The sequence below is a fragment of the Podarcis pityusensis genome, assembly GCF_964106645.2.
Source record: "Podarcis pityusensis genome assembly, chromosome: 14".
Classification (NCBI taxonomy): domain Eukaryota; kingdom Metazoa; phylum Chordata; class Lepidosauria; order Squamata; family Lacertidae; genus Podarcis; species Podarcis pityusensis.
Window position 1 is genome coordinate 43,286,041 of NC_138039.1, and position 20,543 is coordinate 43,306,583.

General features: G+C 44.4%; 1 protein-coding gene across 4 annotated transcripts in view; it reads right to left on the reverse strand.

The window, feature by feature from the left end:
* MYO5C (myosin VC) overlaps positions 1 to 20,543 on the reverse strand; it is a 52,354-nt gene that overhangs the window by 23,105 nt on the left and 8,706 nt on the right. For all 4 annotated transcript variants that reach the window (XM_080980237.1, XM_080980236.1, XM_080980238.1 and 1 more), the window contains 17 exons: positions 18,809 to 18,890; positions 18,479 to 18,586; positions 16,570 to 16,676; positions 12,650 to 12,915; positions 11,976 to 12,057; positions 11,224 to 11,364; positions 9,798 to 9,923; positions 8,956 to 9,039; positions 8,572 to 8,706; positions 7,682 to 7,779; positions 7,207 to 7,293; positions 7,011 to 7,122; positions 6,598 to 6,809; positions 3,414 to 3,579; positions 2,231 to 2,377; positions 1,377 to 1,541; positions 12 to 105 (listed from right to left, as the gene is read on the reverse strand). In XM_080980237.1, coding sequence (XP_080836363.1) covers positions 12 to 105; positions 1,377 to 1,541; positions 2,231 to 2,377; positions 3,414 to 3,579; positions 6,598 to 6,809; positions 7,011 to 7,122; positions 7,207 to 7,293; positions 7,682 to 7,779; positions 8,572 to 8,706; positions 8,956 to 9,039; positions 9,798 to 9,923; positions 11,224 to 11,364; positions 11,976 to 12,057; positions 12,650 to 12,915; positions 16,570 to 16,676; positions 18,479 to 18,586; positions 18,809 to 18,890 — 2,212 coding nt within the window. The remainder of the gene's footprint in view (positions 1 to 11; positions 106 to 1,376; positions 1,542 to 2,230; positions 2,378 to 3,413; positions 3,580 to 6,597; positions 6,810 to 7,010; positions 7,123 to 7,206; positions 7,294 to 7,681; positions 7,780 to 8,571; positions 8,707 to 8,955; positions 9,040 to 9,797; positions 9,924 to 11,223; positions 11,365 to 11,975; positions 12,058 to 12,649; positions 12,916 to 16,569; positions 16,677 to 18,478; positions 18,587 to 18,808; positions 18,891 to 20,543) is intronic.

Below are 20,543 nucleotides of genomic sequence, written 5' to 3' on the forward strand. Positions count from 1 at the left end.
AATCACCTCACCTTTCATTTCCTCATTCTTCTCTTTAAGTTCCTTTTCTAGTTGCTTCTTCTGCTCTTGCAGCTCTGAGTTGCAGTTTTCAAGTTTTGACACCTTCTGCAAGGCAAAAGTAATGGCGGGAGAAAAAGCGTTAAAAAACACATACTATATCCTTTAGGGGACGCGGGTGGCGCTCTCGGTTAAACCACAAAGCCTAGGACTTGCCGATCAGAAGGTCGGTGGTTCGAATCCCCAAAACAGGGTGAGCTCCCGTTGCTTGGTCCCAGCTCCTGCCAACCTAGCAGTTCGAAAGCACGTCAAAGTGCAAGTAGATCAATAGGTACCGCTCCGGCGGGAAGGTAAACGGCGTTTCCATGCGCTGCTCTGGTTCGCCAGAAGTGACTTAGTCATGCTGGCCACATAACCCAGAAGCTGCACGCTGGCTCCCTCGGCCAATAAAGCAAGATGAGCGCCACAGCCCCAGAGTTGGTCACGACTGGACCTAATGGTCAGGGGTCCCTTTACCCTTTATATCCTTTAGAGCGCTCACGGATTTCAGTTAATGCCTGATTACTCCAAAGCACATCATCATCCCCAACTCCAGCCCCGCTTGTTGTCACAGTAATTCTTGAGCTCCTATTTTATTGGCGAAGTTCACGTGTAGCACTAAACTACATGCACGAGCATGGTGCTGATAACACCAAGATTTCAGGTTCGATCCCCATATGGGACAGCTGCATACTCCTGCATTGCAAGGGGTTGGACCAGATGATTCAAGCTGGAGCAACCCTGAGCTTACCGAGACTTTCAAATTCTGCCTACCCCCTTTCCCCACGCAGCTGAAAGGAGTTCAGCAGCATTTAGTTCCACTTTCCCTTAATCTCAGCATGGTATTAGGAATGAATCAAAGCTTGTGACTGACCACAAACTCTAGTTAAACCAGCTGTTTAACATTCATCAACTAATTGGTTGAAGGTGGCTCATTTGAAGCTGGCACAGTTTGTGGTTCATCCTCTTTGCCAGCCCTATGCTTGGAGCTTGGGAAGCATTGAGCACAGGGCATGCAAAGCACTTTGCATAAGACTTCCTAAACACCTGACAACCAGCTGGCTGCTGCTGGGCATTGAGGAAGTGCTGCACAAAGTGCTTTGCAAACCCTGTGCTCAGTGCTTCCCAAGCACCAAGCATAGCATCAGCAAAAACTGCTTTCTGTAAGAATTGGCTACGCAATCAAGTTCTCCCTAGCGAACTTAAGGTGTTAGGTGCAGGTGGGTGTGCTTTGGGAAAACAACCTTGTGGACCAGATTTGGCCCACAGGCAGGAACTTCCGCAGCTCTGATTTAGCATTACATGCAAACAGAACCACTGTAAGCCCCATAAAGAGTAACCTGTTCGTAGTCTTCTCTATGCTTCTTCTCTTTTTCTTCCGACATTTTCTTTTGCGCAGCTAATTTTTCAAGATCCAGCTGAAGCTTCTGAATTGTTTCTATACCATTGGAGTGATTTGAGGCTAGAGTGGTCAATCTTTCCAACAGAACATTATTCTCCTTATTCTAAAATAAATATAAAATCAGCAAAGTATTACAGGGTTGTAAGAAACATAGAGCTAAGTCTAAGTCACTTAGCGGTATACTTGTTGTGCTGGCAGAAATTAATGTGCAATGGAAAACAAGGGATTCCTTTGCTGTTCAGCCTTTAAACTCTGCAATCTTCGAGCACGACAGCTCTTATGCTAGAGGGCAGACAACATTGAATACAGCCCTAGAGTAGTTGCTTTGATTTACCACTGGTAAAATAAACAAGCCCCGTTCAAAATTGAAATCCAAAAGATTTACCCCTCCAAAAAATGACAGGAATGTCCTTAACACAGAAAGAAGCAGCAAAACAAAACAACAACAACAACAAGACACCAGCAATCAAATGGTCTGGCAAATAAAGCTCTTTTCATTAGACACTAAGATGGCAATATTATTGGCAGAAGATATGAATCTTTGTAGGGCAGGGAACTATCACCTAAAAGGCCTTGCGCACCCCCCATTGCCCCCTGCCTAACCTCCGATGGCAGGGGGCTCCCAGAACAGAGCATTAGAAGTTGGTCACAATGGATAGGGGTGGCCAAATTAAAAGAATGAAATATCCTGCCCACAGGATCAATCATCAATTAGTTTAGGTAATGAAACTTTTTATTTGACTAAAATGCACATAAAATTAATACAAAGAATTAATAAACACTTTTAATTACCTGGTCTTCTAGTTTTTTCTGCAGCCGCTGTACCCTGTATGAAAGTTGGATGTTCAATACAAAACGGCGAATGCTCTGGAATCTGCGTCTAGCAAGCCAGGCTCGAGCATATTTTTGGAGGACCAAAGCCTTCTGTTCTTCAACCATCTTTATAAGAAATTAGAGGGAACAGCTAGTAGTTTAACAATTGCTCAGGGAATTTCTTATCACTTGACAAATATGCACTGAAGAATTCAGCAAAGTATAGTCAAGAAGATACAGTCGTACCTTGGTTCTCAAATTTAATCCATTCCGGGAGTCCGTTGAACTCCCGAAACGGTTTGAAAACCAAGGCGTGGCTTCCGATTGGCTGCAGGAGCTTCGGAAGCCACATCGGATGTTCGGCTTTCAAAAAACGTTTGCAAACCAGAACACTCACTTCCAGGTTTGTGATGTTCGGGAGCCAATTTGTTAGACAACTAAGGCATTCGACTACCACGGTACCACTGTATAACCAGAATGTACTCAGGCAGAAATCTTTAAGCAGTCACTGTACGGTGAACAACGAAGATGCCACAACCCTACTGGCCAAATGCAGCTTAGAATTCCTCAGTGCTACTTCCTCACCTGCTTCTCACATGGCACATAGTGGTGCAAAAGCACAGACCATGTGTCACTGTAGAAGAACTCTGGCTCACTAGTTTGTTCACACACACATACCCCATAAAGAAGGCTGTGCATAATAATTATAGCGCTGCTATACAGGGTTCCACGGGGTTCAAAGTGCTTCGACATACATTATCTCAATCATTCTTACAAAAGCTCTATAATTAGAATGTAGGTCAATATTACTATTATTTACTATAATTCCCATATGCTAACTGGGAGGCTGAGTTGGGGAGACCACTGTTTCCTATGGGAGGTGCAATCTGAACTGGGGACTTCCTGGTTCACAGCTAACGCTCTTAGCCATCACGGTATAGCATGTTCATTTGGGTACTAGTGGTGGAGTTTCTCCGACCAACACATAAACGTACTGAGAATTCACGGCGGTGAAGCTGAGGACAGACGTCATATTGCAATTCTGCACCAATATTTCAAGAAATATACATGTTATAAAAGAAGCAGCCCTATCAGACGTAGATATTTATTTCTTCACTGAACAGGAAACTAATATACAGATTATTTGGTGAATTATTTGTACCTTTCTGTATTTCCTCCTTGCCAGAAAGCCTCGAGTAAAAGCTTGGATTGTCAAAACAGCCACACGGATAAGATGGCAAAGCCTACGTACTAGATATCCCCGGCAGTACTTCTGGATAATGATAGCTGCCCATGCTTCTTTCAAGGCTCTTGCAGTTATAGCTTGTCTGAAGAGAAATTAAATTACCCTTAGTATTTGTGTCATCGCTTGGTGGTAAGAGCTACACAGTGGTAAGAGCACACAGAAGGTTGCAGGTTCAATGCCCGATATCTCCTTTCTAAAATCTTGAAGAGCCACCGTCAATCAGTGTAGCCAACACTGAGCTACAGTTCAGGGACCAGTTGTCATGACCCCTGTATTCAGCAGTGATCTGGACACAGGGACTGAGGCTGTGGGGACACCAGATGAGGAGCTGGAGCAGCGTTGGGGCTCAGAGAAGACAGTGGAAGATGGGGAGACCATTAAGCCTGAGGCAGTTGGCTAAGAACTCCCAAAGGAACCTCCCAGAACCTCCTAGGATCTTGGACCTTCACAGGCACCTTCCCCCGAGCCTGAAAAAGCACCACGCACATCCCCAGTTTGGCAGTGCACCAAATGTAACTGCAAAACCCAAAGGTGATCTTCCTTTAAAGTGTAGAATATCTCAATTTCTCACTACCTGAAAACACTTTTAAAATAATTTTTTGGACTGAAACTGTTGACAAACCTTTTACCACAGCATGGTAGAGTCACTGGGAGCCAGATAAAACTCCTTCAGGGACAGAATCCAACCCACTTACGCCCATTTGGCCCTCATGGTTCTAGACCAGAAATGAGGGATATCCAGGTTGGGGGCTTAATCAGGCTTGCCAGGCCATATTGGGCAAACCTTCAAGCCACAGCTTCTGGAAAGAACTGGAAACTCACTGGAAGGTGCTACTGAATCTTCCTTTGCAGCCAAAAGTTGAGGGCCTTTTTCTTTGCAGCCTATGGTGACAACTTTTGGCTGTAAAGCACACATAGTGTGTTCCCGATTCCTCTTTTGCATCCTGATCTGTACCTGCAAAAGGAGATTGTACTGTTGTATCTCTGGCTTAGGGACGCGGGTGGCGCTGTGGGTTAAACCACAGAGCCTAGGACTTGACGATCAGAAGCTCGGCGGTTCAAATCCCTGTGACAGGGTGAGCTCCTGTTGCTCGATCCCTGCACCTGCCAACCTAGCAGTTTGAAAGCACACCAGTGCAAGTAGATAAATAGGTACCGCTGCGGTGGGAAGGTAAACGGCGTTTCCGTGCGCTGTTCTGGTTCGCCAGAAGCGGCTTAGTCATGCTGGCCACATGACCCGGAAGCTGTACGCCGGCTCCCTCGGCCACTAAAGCGAGATGAGCGCCACAACCCCAGAGTCGGTCACGACTGGACCTAATGGTCAGGGGTCCCTTTACCTTTACCTATCTCTGGCTTGAACTCAAGCCTGGTAGCAAAGGAAAAATCTTTTGCAGGAGGATTTCATAGGAACAGAGGAAGCTGTGTTATATGGAGTCAGACCATTAGGGTCAATGATGGAAACCATGGGGAAAGCAGCAAGGCAGGAGGACCATGGATAGCTCCAGGTGAGCAACAAGGTTGGGAGCAGACTGAGGACATTTACTCCTCCGTCTCCAGACTGCTTCATCCAGGCTCCACCCCCTTGAAAGAACCTCAGGACCAACCCTCCGGCCTGAAGATGGGCACTCCTTCAATCTGCTCCATAACTATGAAGGTGCTACTGGATAGCAGCAACTTCACTGCAGAGCCTGATCTACCCATGAGGGTCAGATTCTGCAATGAAACGCATGGCTGGCTCCCAGATTACTGTCTGGAAAACAGACTGGCCCTATGACTATACCAGTTGATCATGTGGGCCTAAGGAAACATTGCTTGTCTCAAAGATTGGGACCCACAGCTGTCCATGGAGGTGCAGGTCAGTTCTGTGTCCAGGGCAGCTGTCTACCAGCTCCATCTGGTACGCAGCTGCCCACAGCTGCCCTCCCTGCCCACAGACTGTCTCACCAGAGTGGTGCATGCTGTAGTTATCTCCTGCTTGGACTACTGCAATGTGTTCTACGTGGGGCTACCTTTGAAGGTGACCTGGAAACTACAACTAATCCGGAAGAAGAAGAAGAAGAAGAAGAAGAAGAAGAAGAAGAAGAAGAAGAGGAGGAGGAGGAGGAGGAGGAGGAGGAGGAGTAGTTTGGATTTGATATCCCGCTTTATCACTACCCAAATGAGTCTCAAAGCGGCTAACATTCTCCTTTCCCTTCCTCCCCACAACAAACACTCTGTGAGGTGAGTGGGGCTGAGATACTTCAAAGAAATGTGACTAGCCCAAGGTCACTCAGCAGCTGCATGTGGAGGAGCGGAGACACAAACCTGGTTCACTAGATTATGAGTCTACCGCGCTTAACCACTACACCACACTGGCAGCTAGACTGGTGACTGGGAGTGGCCGCCAAGACCATATAACACCAGTCCTGAAAGACCCAGTATGTTTCTGAGCACAATTCGAAGTGTTGCTACTGACCTTTAAAGCCCTAAACGGCCTCGGGCCAGTATACCTGAAGGAACATCTTCACCCCCATCGTTCAGCCCAGATACTGAGGTCCAGCTCTGAGGGCCTTCTGGTGTTTCCCTCACTGCGAGAAGTGAAGCTACATGGAACCAGGCAGAGGGCCTTCTCAGTAGTGGTGCCCATCCTGTGGAACGCCCTCCCATCAGATGTCAAGGATATAAACAACTATCTGACTTTTAGAAGACATCTGAAGGCAGCCCTGCTTAGGGATTTTTTTAATGTTTGAGGTTGTATCACTTTTTTATTATTAATATTAATATTCTGCTGGGTGCTGCCTAGAGTAGTTGGGGAAACCCAGCCAGATGAGCGGGGCATAAATAATAAATTATTCTTATTGCTTCAGCACACCAACAGGACGGCGGTTCCCACTTCCCATGTAGAAGATGCTAAGGCACCCTTTTGGAGCTAGCTGAATGCATCTGAAACCTCTTCTAGAAGCATTCTGTTAGATTTCATATCTGTAGATATGAAAATGAGAACTTCTCCTACAAATAGATGCACATGAATCCCAGGCATTATCCCAGTCCTTCCACATATTTACATTCTTCAGAAAAAAAAATTAAACAAACCCCTGACTAGGTTAGTCCCTGAAATTACCGTACAGTCCGTTGTCCTCGGAAGTACTGCTGTATTATAACTGCTGCTTGTCTGATATGGAGGAATTTCTTCCGCTGCAGCCAACCTCGGGCATTCTTCTGAATCACAATACATGCTTGCCTCAACTTATCTGACCGTAATTTTTCCAGATAAGCAACCTGCCCTGCTCTGAAGAAAATTTTTGTTCTGCCAAACTGGTATTGGGTTGGATCCTGGGAGAAACAAAAAAAGGCTTTGTTAAACGTATTTCAAATCTATTGCAACATGATACAAATGTTTAATTCTAGTCATCATGAAGGAACAGTACAATATTGAGACCAAGAATGTATTTTCATTTACAGATGACAAATGAATTCTGGGTGATTAAATAAGAATGGAAGCCTGTCACCTTGGATTGTTACAAAATCTCTGACCTGAATGAGCCGCTGCAAAACAATCTTGCAAATTTGTTTCTTGTCAGTAAGAGAGAGTTCATGCTGGGACATGAGAATCCTGTAACGGCTGTAAAACTCAATGTAAGTCCACCTATAAAATAAAAATAGCAGGTGGACTAGTGAATTAAATTGATATAAATCAAAATCATTGAAACCCGCAGCGATTGTTACATACCTAGATGGGTAACTTTGAGCACTAATCCGAATTGTTTCTAAAACACCACAAGCTCGCAATTGCTGAACCACTCTTTTAGAATCGAACCTATGGGAGTCAAACAAAACAGTTATTTTCTGCCATTTTTATGAATGATTAAGTCCTTTAATTCTATAGCCTATATATCATGGTGGGTTATTTTAACAGGCAAAGTGAAGTTTCTATGTAATAATTTTTATTTTTATTTTGGTAGTAATTATTTTTTTAAAGCCCCATTCCAGCAAGGGGTAAGTTATGAAAAATAACTTATGTTAAGTTATGAAATTTTATGGAAAGTAGATTTCCTACCCATACCACTTTAAAAGCGACAATTAAAAAGGGGGGGATTTTGCCTAATAAACAACTGGCATGCAGAACACTATCCATCTTCAGTGTAATACTGAAACACATCTCCGTTAAAGCAAAGAGTATATTTCAATTGAATAAATATACTCACTCAAACGCTAGCTTCTGATCATTTGGCTTGATGCATCGCACATAGTGAGGTGTGGTTGCATTAAGTGTCTCCATTAGTAAATATAAGGAAGTACGAAACTAGAAAATATTAAAACATTGACTGCTTTAACCTTCAGAACGAAACAACAATGCAATACTAACTTGAGAAGGGGCTTTCAGACAGACAAAAATATAGATCACAAAACTCCACTGAATATTTACAAACTAGGAAAGAGTTGGTAAACTTGATTGAAAAGGTGTGGGGGGGGGCATTTTTGTATTCTCTCTATCATCCCCTTGATCTCTCCCTCTTGCTTAAGCCTGTCCCAGTGCCATGTATACTGCCTTCAGCTTCTTGAAAGAAAGATGGAATACAGGCCTGTCCCACTGATGTGCACAGGGGCAGAGGAAGGGGTGTGTGGTTGGTGTGGACCACACTGGGTGTCACCACTGAGGGGGGGTGACAAAATGCTGGGTGGCACTCACCGCAGAGCCTGCAGCTCACCCAAGCCACGCGTCTCTCCTGGGGGAGACGTGGTGGCTTGGGCGCGTGCAGGCTCCGCGCTGCCCAAATGGTTCGCCCGCTGCCTCCCCCCCCAGCTGTAGGGCGGCTGAGTGGGAGGAGACAGGCAGACTCTGGAGGCCCGGTGGTGCACCGCCCCAGGCGCCTGAGCGGCTTCCTCCGCCACTGGATTTGCAACCACCTTTTGGAGACCTCGAAGAGAGCAGAACAGGGGGGCTGGGGAAACGGGGGCGTAATGGGACAGAGTGGGCTCATGCGCGCTCTGCCAACGCATACAGAGGCCAGGAACAGAACCCCCACGCAAAAGGGTTGCCGCCTGTATAAATGCCCTAATAGCTCATCATTCATTAAGAGGAATCTAAAAATACCTTATTGCCAACTGTTGTACGGAACTGCTTATTAGGTGGCTTGATCACTGTTTTTGCAGACTTAACTTTGATCACCGAGCTGAATGGGGAGACAGGTACTGGACTGTCTTGGAAAAAGTTTGCACATAGTCGAAACTAAAGAGAAACAACAGTTGCATGCGATGGTTATTACATATATTCATTTGTTACTAATAGGAAAGGTGACTATAAATAGAAAACATGTTTAGAAAGAATATCTAAACAGAAACAAGAACTTGCATCTAGGCTGCCATTTTATCTATTTCAAGAATGTAATAATAGATGAGAGCATCTTTTTAAATACTATATGACAGCAGATGTACCAGTTTCATTAGTAGGAAGGAATAGAACAGGTTATTTACAAACCTTGCTGCTTCGTAGGATTTCAATTAATACTTCATATACCGTGTCTCTATTTTTTTCCAAAAATCCATCACTTTTATACTCCACCTGCGTGAGAAAGGTGAAATCAACAATTGCTAAGAAACATGTAAAGCTATAGAAACCCAAGCTGATAAAAGGCCACATCCACATCCATAGCTTCATTAACAGAAAATAAGACTTAGGAAGTTGCCTAAGCTATAACACAAAGGCCTTAGCTCTGACTGCCAACCATTTTCATCCACGAAAGTTGCAATATTGCCAGATCCAGCAATTCCAAGTTCCTAACATAGCAGCGCATTCACCCACCATGAATACTGTTTTGTTTTTTATTTTATTTCATTTTATTTTATTATACTATCCTTCATCTGAAGTTCACACACCAGTTTACAGTAAAGGGAAGTGAATTCAAACCTACTTACATACTACTTACAGTAGACATTACATAGATGAAATCAATACTAAACTGTTTTTGAGCCAGCTATACACAAAGCAAAATAGCAAGATATATTTTCATCTGTATCATCATCAGGGAGGAGGGAGGCAGAACACAATCCTACAATAACCCATTCCTGTTATCTTAAACATGGTTACAGGCTGGGGAGCACTGCATCCACATTTACATCTATAATTCATATTGCCAATTGTTTTGTCTTTGTAAATCAGGAGGTAACTGAAGCAAACAGCTTCATTTTCCAGAATGTTTGCTGTATACTTAATACTATATAGGCAAACACATTCATTAGATTATAGAGGATATTTTACACTCTAAACATTATATCCAGATATGGGAAGGTTGCAACACCTTGCCAAGAGGAATGCCTTACCTTATCAGCAAAGTGCTGGATTATAAAAGAAGAGTTTGACATTCTTGGCTCTTCAAAGAGTGGATTCTTGTTTGCAAAATTGTTATATAACTTAAGGAGCCAATTTTCATCAGTTCCTTGAGGTAACTGCAAAAAAAAGTGAAACGCGATGTGCAAAATAACTTTAGCCAATTATTCAATTAACGGGGCTGCTGTTTTGCAAGGCAAAAGTGGTTTCAAGCTGGGTGCCCCAGTAGCAGCACCCAAGCATCTTACTTTCTGAACTACTGCGGTAGCTTCCCAGAGGAAGGAGCTAAGCTCCATTGCTGCAGATGGTCAGCTTATCAGGTCAGCAGGGGTCACAGGATTTCACATTGTCCTACAAAACCTGTGACCGTTGGCTTGGCTTCTCAGTGTAAGCAACCTCAGGCACAGACTGAACCCTGAGATTGCCCACCCCTGCACACTTCCTGAATTGCCTGCTACTTTCTCAATTCACTTCCAAACTTCTGGCCCTGACATGGCCTATAGGCTAGCCTGTGTATAGTACCTTATACAGACCCTAAGTGTCCCTATTTTCCAAGGACAGTCCTGGATTTACAGAAGCCATCCTGGTTTCTAATTTGATCCCTGAATGTCCTGCTTTTCCTTAGGACATCTATATTTTCATCAGAGAATTGTTGGAAGGTATGGAGTTATGCGATCCCTGAGCCAGGGAGATAAGTAACTATACAACCTTTATAAGACATCTGAAGGCAGTACTGTACAGCCGTACCTTGGAAGTCAAACAGCTTAGTTCCTGAACGTTTTGGCTCCCGAACATCGCAGATGTTCTGTGACTGTTCCAGTTTGCAAACTATTTTTGGAAGCCGAACATCCGATTGTGCTTCCACGGCTTCCGATTGGCTGCAGGAGCTTACTGCAGCCAATCAGAAGCCACGCTTTGGTTTTCGAACATTTTGGAAGTTGAATGGACTTCCAGAACGGATTCCGTTCAACTTCAAAGGTACGACTGTATAGGGAAGTTTTTTTAAATGTTTAATTATGTTTTTATATATGTTGGAAGCCACCCAGAGTGGCTAGGGCAACCCAGGCAGAGTATAAATAATAAAATTATGATGATGAGGAGGATGGAATAGGACATCCCTATTTCTGGTCCATGGGGTCACGAAGAGTCGGACACGACTAAACGACTAAACAACAACAACAACATTTTCATCAGAGAAATGTTGGAGGGTATGCCTTTTACTTGAGAGTATGCCAGCACAAGTATAAAGAGACTTATTAAAAAGAAATATTTGAGCTCTTTCTTACATTAATGAGACGTCTTGCCGACATGGCTGCATAAATGTTGCGTAAAGAGGAGAAAAGAAGAAAATAAAGCAAAGATGTAGGTCTACAGCAACTATACTGAGAACAGCAAAATAGAAACACAATAAAAACTTACCAGGCACTCTTCATCCAGAAGCTCTAAAATGCCCATTTTAGCTTCAATAAGATCAATGACTGGTTGGTTGTCATAAAAGTCAATGAGCGTCCATGGGATATTTTCTTTCATGTATTCTTCTTGTTCAAGTTTAAAGACATGCTAATAATGACATTGTCAGATACAGTCACAACAAAATCAGGGCAGCAAAGGCAAACTTGAGGATGGACTCTATGTAACATGTTTGGTTCAGAAGCTGAAGCTGGTGCAGAACTCTGCAGACAGGTTGTTATCAGGCATTGGCTATTGACAACATATAATACCTGTGTTGAAGGAGCTCCCAAGCTATCTTCAAGAAAGACAGAGTTTTTTTAGAAGTAAAACAAATGGGAAAAAAAAACTTCATAAGGCTAATACAGTATGCAAATAAGAAATCAATTGCCATGGCAGCATGAGCCAATCTAGCGCATACTGGTTGGAAGTTTCTTTCTTGTAGACAATAACCCTTAGAAAAGATGCACTGAGATTATTTAGGTAGAAACTGCCTATTAGTTCAAGAGCACCATGCTGGGCCACCTTGCGCTATAATGACAGCTGTTCAGAAACAGAAAACATGCTACATGTTTATTTGAGATGTTGCATGTTAGATATAAGAAGATAACACATGACTGAAATAGAATTTCAAAATTTTCAAGTTCCTAGAAGTTACTCACAAAGTAAACAGGTTGTTTTTTAAGAATTCCAATTACTAATATCCATAAGATATATCATACCAGGTTAAATTGCTGCTGCAGCTTTTCGTTGGCATAATTGATGCAAAACTGTTCAAAGCTGTTGATATCAAAAGTTTCAAATCTGAAATAAATGGTTGGAAATGTAATTATTAATCTTTATTTGATGAAGCCTTGGCCTGTGAGGGACTAATATCTGCTGCTTCCATGCCAGCAGATTCAGGTGGCAGTTTGAGCATTGGAGAACTACGGGAGAAACTTTTCTGAACTTTTGCTAGCAAATCGTGCACCATTGCCTATTTTAATTATATACTGCCTAAAGAACTTCAGTTATCAATAAGTCCTCCCAGCAAAGTATTCTAGCATCTCATTCCTCCATTCTACAAGAGATTGTTTCCAATCATTTGCTGAAATAAGACAGAGTACAGTGGTACCTCGGGTTACATACGTTTCAGGTTACATACGCTTCAGGTTACAGACTCCGCTAACTCAGAAATAGTGCTTCAGGTTAAGAACTTTGCTTCAGGGTGAGAACAGAAATCATGCTCTGGCAGTGCGGCAGCAGCAGGAGGCCCCATTAGCTAAAGTGGTGCTTCAGGTTAAGAACAGTTTCAGGTTAAGAACGGCCTCCGGAACGAATTAAGTACTTAACCCAAGGTACCACTGTATTAAATAAACGTGCAGTTTTCGCTCTCTCTCAGAAATAAACATCTTACCCATAGATGTCCAAAACACCAATAAAAGTGTGCTGTTTGCCAGAAAACTCCAGTGCCTTGTTAATTCGTTCCACGATGAAATCAAAAAGGTGGGCATAAATCTTTTTTGCCAAAGCATCACGGGCATTAAGGGCTTGGAGTTTTGTCATGGGTTTCACTACAGTTTCAGAGGTGGTGACAATTTTTCTGTGGCACAGCCACCGTGCCACTTTGTCGCTTTCTAAATCCAGTAGGTCACAGAATATGTGGAGATGTTTGTCATCCAGCTTTGAAGAAGAAGAAAGAAATCATTAATCAACAACCAGGGCTTCAATAATAAGGCAGTCATGCTTCAGAATGTTGCATACTTTAATAATAGTCATATGACAACATCCAAGCTAAGGGGGGGTGAGGAGGAGGACAGGCAAGCAATGAAATTTCCACATCAGATATCTAAACCCAGTGGTTGCTGGTGCCTAATGAGATCTGGTAGGGCAGAAGACACGGAGGCCAACACTAGGTGGAGCCAGAGCCAATAACAGGAAGAGTCATCTACAGTGGTGCCTCGCAAGACGAAATTAATCCGTTCCGCGAGTGTCTTCGTCTAGCGGTTTTTTCGTCTTGCGAAGCAACCCTATTAGCGGCTTAACGGATTAGCGCTATTAGTGGTTTAGCAGCTATTAAAGGCTTATCGGCTTAGCAGATTAGCTGCTAAAAGGCTATTAAAGGCTTAGCGGCTTAGATAAAGGGGGGGGAAAGCGGAAAAAAAATCTCAAGACTCGCAAGACATTTTCGTCTTGCGAAGCAAGCCCATAGGGAAATTCGTCCTGCGAAGCAACTCAAAAACGGAAAACCCTTTCGTCTAGCGGGTTTTCCGTCTTGCGAGGCATTCGTCTTGCGGGGCACCACTGTAATTCTAGTATGGTCCCCATCCTCCTCCTTGCTAAATACTATAAAGGCAACACTGAGAGTAAGGCGGAAGAAGTGGACAAGCAGTGCCACACCCTGGGCTGGTTGAAGGTAAGAAAACAGGCAGCTGGGGATTGGCTAAGGTTAGTGGGTCAGGGCCCCATTTGCCCTAATGGACCAGCCTCCATTGCCTAAATCGGGCATAGGCAAACTCCGGCCCTCCAGATGTTTGGGACTACAATTCCCATCATCCCTAGCTAACAGGACCAGTGGGCAGGGATGATGGGAATTGTAGTCCCAAACATCTGGAGGGCCGGAGTTTGCCTATGCCTGGCCTAAATCCTCACATTTTATTAAGTCCAGAACCTAGTGTTATTTTAATGAGGAGTAAGATAACACACACCCCGGGACGCGGGTGGAGCTGTGGGTAAAACCTCAGTGCCTAGGACTTGCCGATCGTATGGTTGGCGGTTCGAATCCCCGCGGCGGGGTGAGCTCCCGTCGTTCGGTCCCAGCTCCTGCCCACCTAGCAATTCGAAAGCACTCTTAAGTGCAAGTAGATAAATAGGTACCGCTTTATAGCGGGAAGGTAAACGGCGTTTCCGTGTGCTGCGCTGGTGCTGGCTCGCCAGAGCAGCTTCGTCACGCTGGCCACATGACCCGGAAGTGTCTCCGGACAGCGCTGGCCCCCGGCCTCTTAAGTGAGATGGGTGCACAACCCTAGAGTCGGACACGACTGGCCCGTACGAGCAGGGGTACCTTTACCTTTACCTTTAAGATAACACACCCATAGACATGGTTAGAGAAGTGCACATTACAATGTTATCAGCATATGTAATAAATTAAACTAAACATTACAAAGGTGGTTTACAGGAAGTATTAGAAACTAGGAAGAGGAGGTCTTTAATAAAAAATGGGGAAAGTTTACAATTTATTTGAAAAGCTATTGTAAACAACTACATACATTGCTAGGATTGACAGGAAATTTGTAGTTCAAATTTGAACTATGGATTGACAAAGATTTTATAAATATAGAGTTATTATAGAGATGCAGAGGGGGAAATCATTACATTAATATCCACAATGGGGGGTGAAGGGAAGTCAGAAGGGATTATATGTTTATGTTTTTAATTCATCCGTTTATGTAAAATAGAAAATGCAAAAATAAAATTTATTTAAAAATAAACACTACAAAGGTGGTACGGGAATTTGACAAGAGTATGTATCATCTCTGCATTCTTTGTGACACACTGCCATCAATGTAGGCAGGTGGGGAACCTAAAGTTTCCTCATTCACATGAAATTTTACATTTGCCAGCAACATAAGGTAGCTACAAATTTCCCCGCATCTGTATCAAGACATTCCAACACATATTTTAAAAGACCAGATTTAAAACTGCATTATTTGTTTCAGTTCCTGACAGAAGCAGGAGCAGAACCCAAGAAGAGACCCATTTCGCAATCCACTTCAATGTCAAGAGATCCCAGGGTTTACTAGATTTGAAACCTGGAAATCATTCAGTCCCATATGCTATTTCCAGTGCCAGAACTCATCCCCGTAGCATGCAAGGCTCGACCTGAAAGCATCTTTAAGGGGGCAATTTGCTCCCCACTGAGAAACTGAAAAGGATCATGAAAAGGAGGGCACACAGAGGATGCATGAACAAGAAGAACTTTAATACAAGGCTTGCAGCACAGAACTGAAAGCGCAGTGCCTTCTTGTATGGCAAAGCAGGAAAGCCAATGCACTACACAACACAAAGCAGTGTGGTGTAAGGGACACTGAAGTGTTGACTTTGGCTATGAAGAACCCAGGTCCAAAACCTAACTGAGCTATGAAGCAAACTGCCCAAACCTCGGCTCCGGAGTTGGCGAAACTAAAGTACTTCTTGGAGAAAGGGCAAGATACAAATGCATTTAGTAAATAGTACCGTATTTCTCGCTCTATGACGCACTTTTTCCCTTCTAAAAAGTAAGGGAGAATGTGTGTGTGTCTTATGGAGCGAATGCAGGCTGCACGGCTAAGCCAGAAGCCAGAACAGGGAGAGGGAGCGCTGCACAGCGCTCCGTCTCACTATTCTAGCTTCTGGCTTAGCTGTGCAAAGCTTCCGCAGGGCAGCGGGATGAAGGCACCCCACTGCCCTGCGGAGGCTGCCCCAGAAGCCAGAACAGCGAGACGGAGCGCTGCGCAGCGTTCCGTATCGCTGTTCTAGCCTCGGGGTTAGCGGCGCAAAGCCTCCGCAGGGCAGCGGGGTGCCTTCATCCCGCTGCCCTCCGGAGGCTTCGCGGGCTGTCCCAGAAGCCTCCGCAGGGCACGGGGATGAAGGCTCCCCGTGCCCTGCGGAGGCTTCGCGCAAAGCTAGACCAGCTATCCCAGCGGCTATCCCAGAAGCCAGAACAGCAAGAGGCTATCCCAGAAGCCAGATCCCTCTTGCTGTTCTGGCTTCTGGGATTCAGAAATTTCCCCCCCTTATTTCCTCCCCCCCAACTATCATCTGGTGCGTCCTATAGAGCGAAAAATATGGTACAGTGGTGCCTCGCAAGACGAAAAGAATCCGTTCTGTGAGTCTCTTCGTCTAGCGGTTTTTTCGTCTTGCGAAGCAAGCCCATTGACGGATTAGCGGATTAGCGGTATTAGCGGCTTTTAGCGGCTTATCGGCTTATCGGCTTAGCGGATAAGCGGCTTAGCGGCTCAGAAAAAGGGGGGGAGGGGAAAAACCCCGCAGGAACTCGCAAGACATTTTCGTCTTGCGAAGCAAGCCCATAGGAGATTCGTTTTGCGAAGCACCTCCAAAACGGAAAACTCTTTCGTCTAGCGAGTTTTCCGTCTTGCGAGGCATTCATCTTGCGGGGCACCACTGTAACTCGATTGGCTTTGAGGGTTGCATCCTCAAAGAAGGAAATGAGCAGCAAGACTAAAGTGCAGCATGATTACGCGTGTGCCCTAGCTAAATGGGAAAACATGGCAAGGGCTTCTTCCATTGTTCACCAAGGGAAAATAAATCCCAAAATATTTTGCTGGCAATTCTTACACTAACAGAAGATCTTTCATCACCAACAGGAGCTATTTGCACATTGCCTAAGTGCAGAATGGCTGCCAATATTTTAAAAACGTCCATCTGGAAATCTTCCTTCAAACCTAAAAGGAAAACAAATAAATCTCGATTCAACATTACACAGCCAAGAACAGGAAGAAATGCAGGCATTAGGTGTTGCAAGTTACAGTACACAAATTAGAAGCAACTCTCCCTTTCACTCATTGCATGTTAGCATAGGGCCATGCTGAAGTCCTGTATTATTCAGAACTAGTTATATCAGGGTGAAATCATCTGTTTATTATACCACCCAAACTAAGAGTCAGCTATATCTCTGCCTCTGGTCCCAGGAGTCTTCAGAACTCCTGGTGGTCTCTTGTTCTCAGAGAGCTGAACTTGCTCACAGTTCTTCTGCCCCCTTTAATTGAGGGACTCTACAATTAATTTTATATAGGAAAAGGTAAAGGGACCCCTGACCATTAGGTCCAGTCATAGCTGACTCTGGGGTTGCGGCGCTCATCTCGCTTTATTGGCCGAGGAAGCCGGCGTACAGCTTCTGGGTCATGTGGCCAGCATGACTAAGCCGCTTCTGGTGAACCAGAGCAGCGCATGGAAACGCCGTTTACCTTCCTGCCAGAGTGGTACCTATTTATCTATTTGCACTTTGACGTGCTTTCGAACTGCTAGGTTGGCAGGAGCTGGGACCGAGCAACGGGAGCTCACCCCATTGCGGGGATTCGAACCACCGACCTTCTGATCGGCAAACCTAGGCTCTGTGGTTTAACCCACAGCGCCACCCGTGTCCCTAATTTTATATACAATTAGTTTTATATACAATGTTTTCTCTCCTGCACAGCTCTCTGCCTGACTTGCCTTGTACAGTGTCCTCTCCTTTCTTTGGCATCCTTCTCTCTCTTTCTGGCTTATCACTAGAGATAACAACTCCAGACCCTTCTGTCCGATTACTCTTCCTGTTCCCCCTCCTCACTGCCCTTGCTGAGGCAGCCCAAATTCATTTTCCAACTTGCCTCATTTCCCTCTTCCTCCTCTTTCTTTTCTGCCAAATCTCTCCACTTGGCTCCTAAACAGTACTCATTTCATTGCCTGAATATCTCTGCTGTGGCTCCACACCCCTCCTCCTCTGCCTACCAGAGCCCAGAAAAAGCACTCTCAGGTGCTGCCTTTTGCTCTCTCAAAGGACACTCTCAATATCCTTCTCAAAACACCAGTTCTGGCTCCCACTCCTCAGCCAAGTGTCAGGTCTACTGCCAAGTCAAGCAGGGAGTGGCAGCATCAATTGGAATCCTTTTGCAACCGTGTTTCTCAGTGTGAACGCAGGGACATAGAAGAGCATTTCCAGGAAGAAGCTAGCAAGCAGGAGAGGGGAGGTTTACCTAGGGCCAGGAGAAAAGCTAGCACTCTTGATTTACAGGAGTGAATTGGTTGACGTGGGATGCTCCCCTTTCCCAGCCACCCATTCTCCCATGCAAATGTCCCCCTCTCTACATTAATATTACAGTGGTACTTCGGGTTACAGACGCTTCAGGTTACAGACTCCGCTAACCCAGAAATAGTACCTCGGGTTAAGAACTTTGCTTCAGGATGAGAACAGAAATTGCGCAGCAGTGGCGCAGCGGCAGTGGGAGGCCCCCTTAACTAAAGTGGTGCTTCAGGTTAAGAACAGTTTCAGGTTAAGAATGGACCACCGGAACGAATTAAGTTCTTAACCCGAGATACCACTGTACAAGTAATTCTGCCCTATGATACGGTTGCCATATTTCAAGAAGTAAATTAGGAACATGGTTATACTGTAACATCTAATCAGTAGTTATTCTCAGAACGGTAATCCCAATAAATTTTCCATCGTTATAATTTTGCTACTTTATCAAAGGCAAAGTTTATCTACCTAGCAGGGTGAATGTCTTCTGAGTCTCCATCATGTTGGCATAGTCATTCACTCCTTCAATCACAGCGTTTCCACCCATGTTGGTATAATTAAATTCTTCGGGGCTTGCTGCAGGTGAAAAGCAAAACATAGTGACGTTATAGACTGGATATTAAGTTGAGAGACTTCTACGAATAGGCCATCGGTGACCAAATGATGCAACAAAAGTCCTTTAGTAAGATCAACTTATTTATTTATTTATTTAATAAAATGTATATACTGCTTGGTTGTTGTTGTTTTTTAAAAAAACTGTGTTAAAATACAACAATGAAAATAGGAAATAAGACATACCCAGTTTAAGGTGCTCAAATTCTGGTCTCAGAGCTGATGCACATAACTGATAAAATATATGGTAATTTCTTTCATTCTCCGACTGTCAATGAAAGTAAACAAGATGATAAAACGGGAAACGAAGAATTTTTTTTCATTTTTTAGAAGGAGACGCACCTGCCACAGCTTCTGGCCTGCTTGGCCACTTGACTAACATGACAATAGTGACTCTTAATCTCAGAGTCACGGATTCATTACTCCATGTCAGGGAACTGCCATCAGTGCTGGAGGGAGAGAGCAAAATCCAGAGGGATTCCGAAGAGCGTCCCGGGATTGGGAGAGGCAGCCCATCTTCTGGGGAAGAGAATCAGCGTAGCACCAGTGGAGAAGAGGGGCAGATGGGGGAAGCGGCGAGGCGGTCCCATGACTCCTTGCCGGGGACCAGCGGGGAGAGTAGAGGTCTTCCGCTGCCTACGCCCTCCTTGCGCAGAAGGCTTCCGCACAGAGAGAGTAGGAGGAGACTAGGCATCAAAGAGCTTCTTTGCTCGAAGAAGTTTAAGAAACGCCCACTGACGGATTCTGCCAGTGATTGAGACAGCCACGGGTGAGTGGCTGTCCGGACAGAAAAGGTTCACTCAGGCAATCCAGCCAGGTGTTTGCACCGGCTTACGCACGAGCAACCCCTAGAACCATTACACTCCATGTTGGGCAAAGATTCCTACATTGCAGGGGGTTGGACTAGATGACCCTTGTGGTCCTGTCCAACTCTACAATTCTACGATTCTGTGAGTCATATCAGAGAAAGGTTTTTCCTCTCATTTTGGGAATCAAGAAAGCCTCACAGCTCACTAGCCCTCGAGACTGATTGCAGAATTGGCACTGGGTGTAGCATGTCGATCACAGCTCTCGGAAAATTAAATCCCAGAGATGGTGGCAACTTGTAAATTTCAATGCAGCAGTTTTAGCTTATTACTGAGTGCACATCTCCAAATCAGACAATGCTGAATACAGCTTGCCAAAACTGTTGCTCTCATAATTGCCTCAAGTTAAAAACTGACAAGAGCTGGCAAGTAATAATAATGATGTCTCCAGGAAGCACTAATTGAAAAATTGCTCACAGAAACCCAGAAGTTTCCTCTAAACCTCCTTTTTAGGAAATCAGCTTGCAGAAATAGCTTGTTTAGTTACCTGAAAAGTTAGCTTTACTTTTACCCTGTACCTGAAATAACCCTGCAATTAAGGAGCACAAGAATTCACTGCTCCAGAACCTGGGACAGTTTGGGGATACCAGCCCAAAGATCTAAGTGACAGGACATACGAATGAGAAGATTAATATGTGGAGCATTGGCCTGCATTCAACGTCAGTCCTGTTCAGAGAAGACCCATTAACATTAATGAATGTGACCATCTTTAGGTTCATTAATTTCAAGTTTTCTCTTAATAGATCTAGCATTGGATACAACCCATTATCTGTATTTTATTCATTATTTATTTAGAGTACTTATATCCTGCTTTATAACTGTGAGTGGCTCTCCAAGCGATTTACAAAATAAAATGACACTTAAAACTATTGCAGGAACAGGAACTGCACATTATGCCCATATAGAATCAGGATTATTTAAGAAGCATGTCCAGCCCTCATCCTTGTATTCCTCGGTGTCATGCCAGGCAACAGCTCCCACCAAGACCCTCAGAGATAAAAAAAAAATGGGGCTGAGCAGCTGGATCTTTCTTAGCCCACAACAGAATCCATCTT